Here is an 11,047-nt window from a genome sequence, read left to right on the forward strand (position 1 = left end):
TGACGGTGAAACCGGACGATCGTCCAAAACTCTTTTAGCCTCGTCTAAGAAGGGACAACGGTGGACGACATGATCGCCTTCGCACAATTTACAAGGAAATCTATATTTTCCTTTTTGTCCTGGGGCTTCACTTTCACTAGTTGACGGTGTGTTTTCAACATGATCATCAGAGGTTGACGACACCGGGTTGTGTAAATGGGGAGACCAGTCCCTTAAGATCCGAGGGATGCAAGGACAATCTTTGTGATAGTGGTATCCCTTGCAAATGACACATGGTGATTTAGGCCTAGTCGGTGCAGTGTGTGGATTTTCGTTAGACGACACTCGTTTGCCCCCATTCACTTTTGGCTCCTTCTTCTTCTTCTCTTTCTTCTTCATTTCCTTCCTCTCCTTAGGTACTTGAATTTTGGCTTTAGTAGCCCCATCAAGTGAAAAGGAAGGAGGAGAGGAAGAATTAGAGGAAGTAGAGGGTTGGTGGGTAACTCTGGACTCGTCTAATTGCTGATTCGATTGTTCAGGAATAGTGGTGTTCTAAACGACAAAGGTTGAGAAGAGCCATACAGGCAAACCAATTGTCAGTCCTGGAAGCGACAATGTGGCCATATGGGGTGCACCAACATCTCCCCAAGAGGAGAAGGGACTAGGATTTCCTCCAAGGGGAATTCCTTGGTTGGTGGACTCCATTTTCTCAACCCAAGATCAACGTAGGAAAGGGGTAATGAATATTCCATTTAAAATAAATTTTAGACGCTTTGACACAACTTGTTTTTTCAGTTTTTAAGAGTCGAGAAAAAACAAAAGATGACTCTAGTCTCCTTCGATTTTTAATGAGCCCGATGTGACAAGTGCTCAGATGGACCTTTTCTGTTAAGGAGTCTGAAAAGGAACGAAAGGGACTGCTCTGGAAGTCTAGGTAGAGGGAGTACCAAACCAATCGTAAAACTGCAGATTACTTTTTACGGTACGGCAGTCAATCTTCCCGAATGCTGTGTTCAGTGCATTGCGATCGATAGGGCGGCAGACACGGCTTCCTATGGATAAAGGATTTAAGCCTATAGGGGTCTCCCAAAATATACTCAACGGTACGTGGGAGCACAAGTCCGTACTGGCACTTATCGTCTCAAAGTGGAGGAATCACCCAACCCACAGTGAGAACAACAGTTACCAGGCTTTACGACGCTGGAATACGTCTCTAGCCTAGACCTCTCAATGTTGTGCGTTAAGTTCCAAAGCGTTGTTAGATTCATTGAATTTATTTTAAGTTGATCTTGCTTATGAAGTTTGCCTTTTGGGTTCACCACGAGATGTAGATGTAATTCCTAAAATGCAATCTAAAGATGATAAACAAACTTTTTATCTCTTTTATGAAATGAAAATCCTAGCTACTAGGGAAAAGAAAGACATAATCTTTTCACAAAGAGCAAAGAGCACACTGTAAATGCACTTTCCTAAATCAAGCCAAACAGACTGTCTATATGCAAATGCACATGCATGTATTTGTTTTCGACTTTCTTAGTATATGGATGCTAAAAAGAAAGTTGATGCACAAATCTGAATTTCTTTTCAAGCGACAAACATAAACAAGCTTCTTTTCGAAATAAAAAATAGAGATGATTACGACACCTTACGATTTTGAAATGAATACTCGTTTTTTGACACTAGAAAATCACAAATCCATACCAAAAGCAATAGTAACAGGATAATCAACCATCAACAGCAATCAAATTCTTTCCAATTATTGAAATCGACACTTACGACAGATTCAAATCAAAGGACGACAATACGATTACGCTACTTTTGCTAAGGAGAACTGTAAATGACTCAACAAACACACAAAAAAATCTACAGTTCTTTTGTACAAAGGAGGCGGAATAACAGCAAGGAAAAGGGGTTTCAAACAGACATATACTGATCACAGGCAGCAAAATTCAGAGATAGAAATGGAAAGAATGAAGCACAAGAACCACAGCTGCACAGGGCCAGTCTGATCAGCGCACCTGTAACACAGAGAATCTGAAATGTAGCGCAGGTTGCCCTTTCGGGAAGTGCGCTGAAGTTCAGGATCTCTTAACAGTACCTGCACAGGGCAAGAAATGAGACTCTGTCTGGGTTCCGGGTCATAGTTTGCAGTTCAGTCTTTGGTTTTTGGCCGAGTAAAAAGCAATCAGTAATTCGACAATCAGGGGTAGATCTAAGGAGGATCTAAGAGCTATCACAAGGGAAATCAGATAGTTTGTGAATCAGTTGTTTAAATCATAAACAGATCCAGTGAATGGATTGAAGCAGTAGATGTCTACTTTGCATTTGTTATAGCAAATGCAGTTCGAATGCCACTTATAAGTTTATGAAACAAACAAACAAAGAATGATAAACAAACAAACTAATTAGTCCCCCAGCGGAGTCGCCATTTTGTTACAGGGAAAAGTGTCTATTTAGAACTGCTCTATCCCACTAAGGTGTGACAGCTGCCTTAGAAACAAACAGAGAAAAACTACTTTTGTATTTCCTTTATGAACTATAGATAGAGAGGAATAGAAAGAACCAACCTATGTCTTGCGCTAGTCCTTTGATCCAATCCTTCTCTTCTTTGATAGTCTCCAGCTACCTGCTCCCTTACTTGCCCAGCTTCACAAAGTACCTGTAAGATCACAAAAGAAGAAAACTATACAAAGACATGGATCTATATTCATAAACAACTTAGGATCAGATTTAAGTTAACCATACAAATGTAACAAGCATCAATGAAACAAAAGCATAGAGGAAAACTCAAATAGTTTTTATTGATAAACAAGAAAAGATCCAGGAGGAGTTACAACCAGTGGTTCCTGACCTAGCATCAACCTCCCAGCAAAGAAGCCCCTCTTCACCTCAAACAAAGCATAGATCACCCAACAATCTGATGTTTGTCTCAAAAAACCAACAGCAATTCCTTACAGTATGCAAAATTCCAGCCTCTGGATCTCTGGGATGAGGGATCCATATATAGATATATGTAAGGAGGATGAGTCAGCTTGTGATTTGATTAGTGTCTTCTCTCTATCAGTTCTTTCTTCCACTTGGAGATTGAAGGCCTCTTACTCATCCTTGGTCGAATTCAGTGAGGCAAGTGTCACTGGAGAAGATTCTGGAAGCTTCCATTGTCTCTCCACCTCGCAGAATGACACTGCCATTTGTCATTTCTCGCCCATCGCACCCCACAGAAGTGACTTTTGAAATGCAACGCACCTTCACAGTGTATTTAGGTGCAATGCAACGCACCTAGCCAGTGGAGCAGCTGAAATGATCCTGTTTTGACTTATTCTGAGCAGTTTCTGGTGGAGAACTTCTGGGAGAAGCTGTAATCTGTTGACCTTGTTCCTTTAGGGGTTAGAACAACACTTTTAGGGGCTTAGGAGCCCTTGGTTTATGGACATTTCATGCTTGGAGTTGTACGGCACAAAAATGTCTATAACAATGTTGCCCCCCCTCCGGTACCACCTCACCATCAGTCTAAGGACAAAGTTCCATGCCTCAGCATTACACCCCCAAGTTCACCTACTGCATCACCTACAAATTTTGTCGGAAGTGACCTGGACTTCCTTTTACAAAGGAAGACTTTAGACCTCCGTACCCTCACTATCCATAAGCCAACGGGTCAATCATCTCCCCACATCAACCCTACCTCGGTGGGTAACATTACTGTGCCAAGGAAACACAGTGGAGGTAGTCGTCATTTTCAGGGATTCCCCAAGAAAAATCCTTTTTCCTCCCCAATGGACCGCTTTCTAGTTGACATCCCCATTGCTGGCATCTCCCCCTCACGGGCCCTTTGAGCACAACTACCCGAGAAATATCTCCCATGACATGCATTATTTCCCTAAATATCTGGGGTCTGGGGAATGCCCCTAAATACTTGGCCCTCAAACACCTTTTATTGTCTTTACAACCCTTCATTATCCTTATTCAAAAAACTATGCATAATGTTCCTTGCACTCTGGAATACTTTCGGAAAATGTATCTAAACTCGTATATATCTGTTGCTACTGCTGCGGGTCTCTCGGGTGGTCTGGTGGCTTTATGGGACCCTAACTAGATCAATAGAAAGGCCTATAAGTGTTTTGCTGGTATATTGCTGGAAGGCAGTATTCATGGCATGTCTGGCCATGTACACATCCTCAACATATATGCTCCATATAGAGACAAAGCTAACTTCTAGGATCGTTTCTTATCTTCTTGCATGATGGACCTAGAGTCGCTTATCATTGCGGGGGATCTAAATTGCGCTATCAGTTTGGATGAAGTTTGGGGATGTTTTAGGAAAGTAGACCCACTAGTTGGGAAAATACAAGATGCCATTCTCATGCACAACTTTGTGGATATTTTCCCCACCAAAATTTCCCCTACCTGGGACAATGGACGTACTGGCTCGACATACGTTGCAAAGAGATTTAATCACTTTCTGATCCATGAGCAATTGCTTGGCCGTTTGAGGGATGTCTAGGCAAACATCATTAACAACTACATATCAAATCATAGACCCATCACTCTTCAATGGAGGAAAATGGAATTTCGCACGGGCATCCCCTTCAAATTCAACAGATCAGTTTTGGGGGATCCTGATTTTAAAAAACTTGTGCTAGAAACTTGGGATCAACTTTGTTTAACTGGTAACTCCCCCATGGTCAACATTCTGGATAAACTTGACTCCTTCTGGGGGAGCGTCAAACACTGGCAGAAACAAAAGATCAAGGATAATAGAAAGGAGCTCGTTGACATACAAAATAAACTAGACTCCATCCTTCCCACCATGTCTACTCATTATCTTCCTGCTGACATTCAGTCCAATATTCAATCACTGGAACTCAGGAAGAAGCAACTCCTTTCTATGGAAGAATCCACATGGAGATTAAAGAGCAGGGCGATATGGTTGAAGGAAGGTGACTGCAACACCAAATTATTTCACAAATATGCTAACCATCGCCGCAATATAAACACCATATGGGAGATTATGGACGCTGATGGACACATTCACTGGACTCAAGAAGGGATCAACGATGCTACTGTCCAATTCTTCCAAATGGCATATGGAAAGAATGATAATATTTTTGTTGAAGACATTGCTTGGGGCACTAATCCTCACCCGATTATGTATGATTATCAGAAAAATGATGATTTCTTTATGGAAGTATCTGGAGAAGAACTTTTGGGCATTCTTAAGCCATTTAAGGGAGACAAAAGCCCTAGTCCTGATGGATGGATGATCGAAATTTTCACACATTTTTTTGATACTGTCAAAGGAGACCTTATAGGCATGATTGAGGAGTCCAGGACCTCGGGCTTCATCCATCATGTTATGATTCTATACCAATAGGTGTCATATTTCATGATTGACTTGATGAGCTCTATAATATGTTCACACCTTTTCTTGTTGCAAAGGTTTTCCGTATTTTCAAAAAATAAAAAAATTTAAAAAAATGTAAAGAGGGTATATCCTAAAAGAAAAATCAAAGGGTATAAAGAATAAATGGTCAAAAAATGAGAAGAAATGAACCCCAAACGAAAATAGACCAGGAAAGTGTGCAAGTCTAAATGCCACTACTATTTCATTTTCTGTAATAAGAAATTGTGTATAGCTTGTTAAAATTATGCCAAAATTGATGAAGAGTCAAACTGTTTAAACTTGGCTAATTCATTTTTCAATTTCATGTTGTAGAGATAGAGAATAAAATCTGACCAAACTATTTAGTCTTGGCAGATAAGTAGATAGGTAGAGTGAATAAAAGGAGTTCAACAGTGTAATCTGAGCCATTGGATGTAATAAGGTTAGATTTAGATAGACTTCCATACGTAAAAGAAAAAGTGTGATAAGGGTTTGCTAGTTCAAGTGCACCCTAATAAAGTAGAAAAAATGTCAGGCTAAAGTAGGTAAGGTAGGTAGATGGTGTTGCAGAATTACTTGTGATGGATAATGTCTCTGAAATGTGTGAAATTTTACTTTTATCGCAAGTGCAAGGCAGACATTATACTTGATGCAGTTCAAGCAAAATAAGGTCAAATAACTAACTGCCATTCACATTTTCCCCTAAAGATTTCACTAATTCCCCCTAAAGTATTAAGGTCTTTGAAAATTAAAGGGGCTCAAAGCATTTCTCTGACTTTTGGAGGGACTCGACCCTCGGCCCAATAATCTAGAAAGCCTAAAGTACTTAAAAACCATCATTCAATCATTCTCACAAGTTTTTCCTAAGTAAAATCTCATTTTACTTAGGAAAATTACACAATATTACATAAACCCCCTTTCACTTTAGCCTAGGTTAAATATACCCTTTAGATGTTTTACTTAGTGCTTATTCTCATTTTTATGTCATATAAACCTTTAACCTATATTATATAAGCCCTGAAAAAACATTCCCCTTCCTATATTATTTAATTACATATAAAATCCCCGACATTTTATATGTTCTGCCCCCCGGTTGAATGCAACCATAGCCAATAGTTAAAAGGGATTAATGAGTTTATTTGAAATTCATTAACGGCCTAACCACTCCTCACACTGACCTCGATACGGTTAAAGTTGTTAAATGTATCGGGCCTGCCACAGTTAAGGTCCTGCCGTACCCCGCTCCCTGTCTACCATCCAATCGTTCCTCATTCCTCTGACGACCATCGCTGATATCACTCCCCCCTAGTGACCACACTTTAATGCGTGATCACCAGGCGGTTTTCTGCCCGTACCTCTTCCACGTTTCATGCAGTCCATATGATCGCTTGCCTTCGGTCCAAAACTGCCTAGCCCTGAAAGCGGTGTGAGCACATACCGCTTACCGCCCCCCCATAAAATGACAAAACGTCCCATCTTCAGCTGCATCATCCGCTCGATGAATCCAAAAAAAACCCCGCCAACCTCAATTTTGTTAAATAAAACAAAAAAAAAGTCATTTTCATTGTTATACACTGCGACTAGTGCTCCCATGCAAAACAACATCCAATTCAACTGTTCCAGCTTCCCAACCACCACCTGATCAGAAAATCTACAACGATGCACCCCACAGCCTGTCATCCAACCTTCCATTATATTGTTTACTTCCTTGATACAGGTATTTATCTAGTCTACCCTGAAACCCTGTAATTTCAGTTTTCTACTGAAAATTCTACAAGAAAGGGCCAAATTCAGTTCTAGGAAAATCTGTTGTTGCCATAAAAAGTTCCCAAACCTACTGTTTGCTCTATTTTCACACAAAATGTCTAAATTCCATTTTAAATCCACAAGAACCAAAGATAGAAACCCCTATAGCCCCAAATTTTGCACCCATGAACGCTCATCACAAAGACTTAGATTATCTACCTTTGGCCAATAAGGATTTTCAGATAAAATACCTATCTGGTGTTAAAAACCATCTTTAGGTCTTTTGCCAAGACAGAGATAGTTATCTGAATAAGTCTGACATTAATGGACTGTGGGAATTTAATCTTACCATATATTTCCTTCCCTCAGTCTATGTTTTCCCAAACATAATTCATCAATGTTGTGCTAATTATGACCCCAACCACAGAGCTGTCATGTCCCCAAGCCAGATATTGCTTTTTCCCATAACTAGTCAATCCATCAATGAAATATTCCAGTTCCAATCCAGTCAGCCCCTCACTCCTATTTCCATGGCATATTTACTTGAAAAAGCATCTCAGTTATCCAAATCAGAAGTGACTCATATTGCTCAAACCTTCATGTTGCCAAAGCACCAGCCCAAAGGCCCACCTCCTTGTTTGCAAACTTTCTTCACTGAAACTGGAAGACTCATTGTTGATATGCTATATGTGATTATGGGATTAACTCTATTTAATATGTTGATGATATCACCGTAGTGTTACTATCAATCTTTACTCCAGGACACCCCCCTGTTGTCAGATATGACTATGCCTCCTATATTTCCAACAAAATCCATGACCAATTCCTAAATTTGGAAAGGGAAGGAGTTTTCAAATACACCTCTTACATATACCATCTTATGTTATATTATCAATCGGATAACTTTCATTTCCCTATCAAGAAACTTGACACCAAAGGAAATCCAAGGTCAATATCTTTTGGAGTCCAATCTTTCATAATACCAGTGAGTCCCCTTACACTTATAGTGAGTTTATTGACCTATTTGTACATCTAGCAACCACTCTATTGACAGGTGTTTCCCCTCCTAGGATCAATGGTGAGATGAAGAAAATTCTCCAGCTCTCTAAGTAGTACAAGATAGGTGACTCGTACCTATATAAAAATCGCATAGAAATCAGGATGCATGGGTGTGAAATTTGCCCTTTTAAGTTATCCATGTATGTTCCCATGAGATTATTTGCATTGGAATATTTCAGGCAGATTATGAATGCAGATTTAGTCCATTTTTGTGGTGCCAAGAAGAAAGCTCAGCTAAGAATTAAGAACCAGCTAGGCCCTTTTGTCATCAACACTAGGGATGCATGGAAAGAAGCTGAAAAAATTTTAGAATATCACCTTAGATTACAAAAGAGTTTTAGGTGGGTGCCATATGACCCCAGCAGTTTTATATGTGACAGAAAGATGAAGAATAGGTTATCCCCATTTATTCACCATAGGATCCCAGAAATTAAACAGTTTGAAAACTTGGATGAATGGAAAGAGGGGACCCTAGTAGAAGATTTTAGTGAGCAGGTCAATATAGAAAATGCTATGAGAGATCTTGAGAAAACCCTTGAACTAGATTCTTTTGGTCAGGTACCATTCAAGCTACCTCAAAAATCAGCAATTAGTGCATCCACTGTTGGAACCTCTCAACAGCCTCCACAGGAAGTCAACATACCAACCATAGGAACATCCAAAGGCAAAGAAGTAGAGACCACAGAATAGCCTACAATGGCAGATCAGCCTGGAATTTCCAAAGAACAAGGTCAAGTACCAACTCCTCCAGCTCAAAGCAAACTAGCAGAAAGTCCAACTTTTCAAACTCCTCTAAATGAGGAAAGAGATAAAAAGAGGGACAAAGAAACCACTATCCCCACCAGTGGACCTACTGGACAGCCTGGAACAAAGAGGCAAAGACTGAATCCTCTTTTAGAAGAGGAATTATTGAAGAAACTACAGATAGTCAAAGAGTAGAAAAGGTAGTTAGCTAGCAAACTTACCCATTGGGAAGAACATCCACTAGCTCACAGAGGCAAGAGCTAGAAAGACAACACAGTGCAAAAGTATCATCCACCAGGCCACAAAGTGAAAATGCCTTAAATATCAAGAAGAAATTCATAGAAATAAAAGCCAAAAATGATCGAGTAAGACTTCAAATATACAATCAGTATTTGAAAATGGCCCCCACAAACCAGCAGAGATTGATGTCAGCCTATACATTCAAGAGAGCAAGATGATAATGAGCTACTTCAAGCCAAAGGCTCAGCAACCTCAAATGGCAAAAGATTATATCAGGACAAATCTGGAAGTCTTGCCTAAGGATATTAATCCTTTGGATCAGATTGAACTTCACAAGCAAATTGGAGAAATGGTCTATTCAACCTTAACCAGTAAAGAATTGATGGCTCGTAGGCTACAAAATTCTTTGGATAATACAACTGCCCAGCTAAACTTAGAAAAAGCCACCTCCCTTGCTGAAGATAACAGAATAAAATCATTAGAAGAAATCATCATTGGATTGGGACATGATCCCAAATATGTAAAAGGTGTAGAAGCACTAATCAAAAAGAAAGAAGAAGACATTATTGCCTTGAGGAAGCAGCTAAAGCTGCCTCCTTCAAGGCATCCACATACTACTGAGGTTATAAAGCAGAAATATGAAGAAGAGATGATGGATCTCCTCTTGAAACTCAATGAAAGATTGAATGACATAGAGCAGGCATTAGAAAAAGCACTGAAGGACAGCTAGGGAGATTCGACCTCTCGGCCTCCTAATGTAATCCCCATAGTCTCAACAGCAGTCCCTTCTACACTTGGAACAACATTGGCTCCAAACATCCCAGCAGCCACAACAGAGGTGGTCACAGGTACAACAACAGTTGGAATAAGACAAGTTAGCAGTGCTAATTTGAGAACTGAAGAGTTGATAAAGGCAATGGAAGAAATGAGACTACAGGTTTCAGAATTAAAACAGGTAAAAGAGCAGTTGGCTAAAGTAGAAAGAAATTATGATATCTCCCAAATAAATGTTGTGGAAAAAACAAGGGAGATCAAAGCATTAGAAAATAAAGTGAAAATATTAGAAAAAGATCTCACTTTTGACAAGCCTCTTGCAGAGATCAAGAATATTCTTTGGGTCAACATCACCTAATCCATAAATGAGGTTTGGCCATCCATCCAAGTGATCTATGAACATATTGATCTAGTGAAAGCAACACAGGGAGAAATTCAAAAGACTAAATCTCTCTTAGGACAAATTCCTGATTAAGCCAACCAGCTCATACATCTTTTGAATAAAAAAAATAAGGAACAACTGGAAGAAATTGGCACTACAGACAGGACAGACACTATTTTGGAAATCAAAAGGGTGCTAACCAAGAAAACTTTGATGCAGAATTTGGAGAGAAGATGTCAAGATATGCAGGTGGAAATTAATGTTTTTATGGAGAAGTTCACTATTTTGCAGAATAAAGGGCTACCAAGTCCTTTGGTGATTAATGATAGATTAATGAAGCATATAGATGATGTAAACAAATTGAATAAGTATGTTGGGAATCAAGCTAGTTCATCAACAAGTGCATCAGGAATAAAAGCACTCCCCACAGGCCGAGTTCTCTATGACAGCTTAGAGAACTTATTCTATGTTGAGCATGAGATAAAACACTTATTCCCAATCCAGCCTACCTTTTTCAGATATACAGAAACTGATCAAACCCTGAAGAAATTTCAGAAACACAGATTGCCAGAACAAAAATGGTGGGAAGACATGTTGGAAATTTTGTAAATTTATCCTTATTAAAATGTAAATTTTGGGCTATTTATTGTGGTAAGATGAATAAAGGTGAGTCGAGATGAACAAAGGTCAAACAGGTCAAAGTGTACCAGAACAGGTAAAGAGTATCAGTCAAAACAGGGCAG

At 39.6% G+C, this 11,047-nt stretch overlaps 1 protein-coding gene across 1 annotated transcript; it reads left to right on the top strand.

Annotated features, from left to right (window-relative positions):
• The first annotated feature begins 4,540 nt into the window (after positions 1 to 4,540).
• Positions 4,541 to 5,350, top strand: LOC149258083 (uncharacterized). The gene has a single exon (XM_089400011.1). The coding sequence runs from the start codon at positions 4,541 to 4,543 to the stop codon at positions 5,348 to 5,350; it is 810 nt and encodes a 269-aa protein (XP_089256137.1).
• The last annotated feature ends 5,697 nt before the right edge of the window (positions 5,351 to 11,047 follow it).

The sequence above is a fragment of the Pinus tabuliformis genome, chromosome 6, assembly GCF_031772625.1.
Source record: "Pinus tabuliformis cultivar Carrire ecotype Pingquan chromosome 6, CPIR1, whole genome shotgun sequence".
Classification (NCBI taxonomy): Eukaryota; Viridiplantae; Streptophyta; class Pinopsida; order Pinales; family Pinaceae; genus Pinus; species Pinus tabuliformis.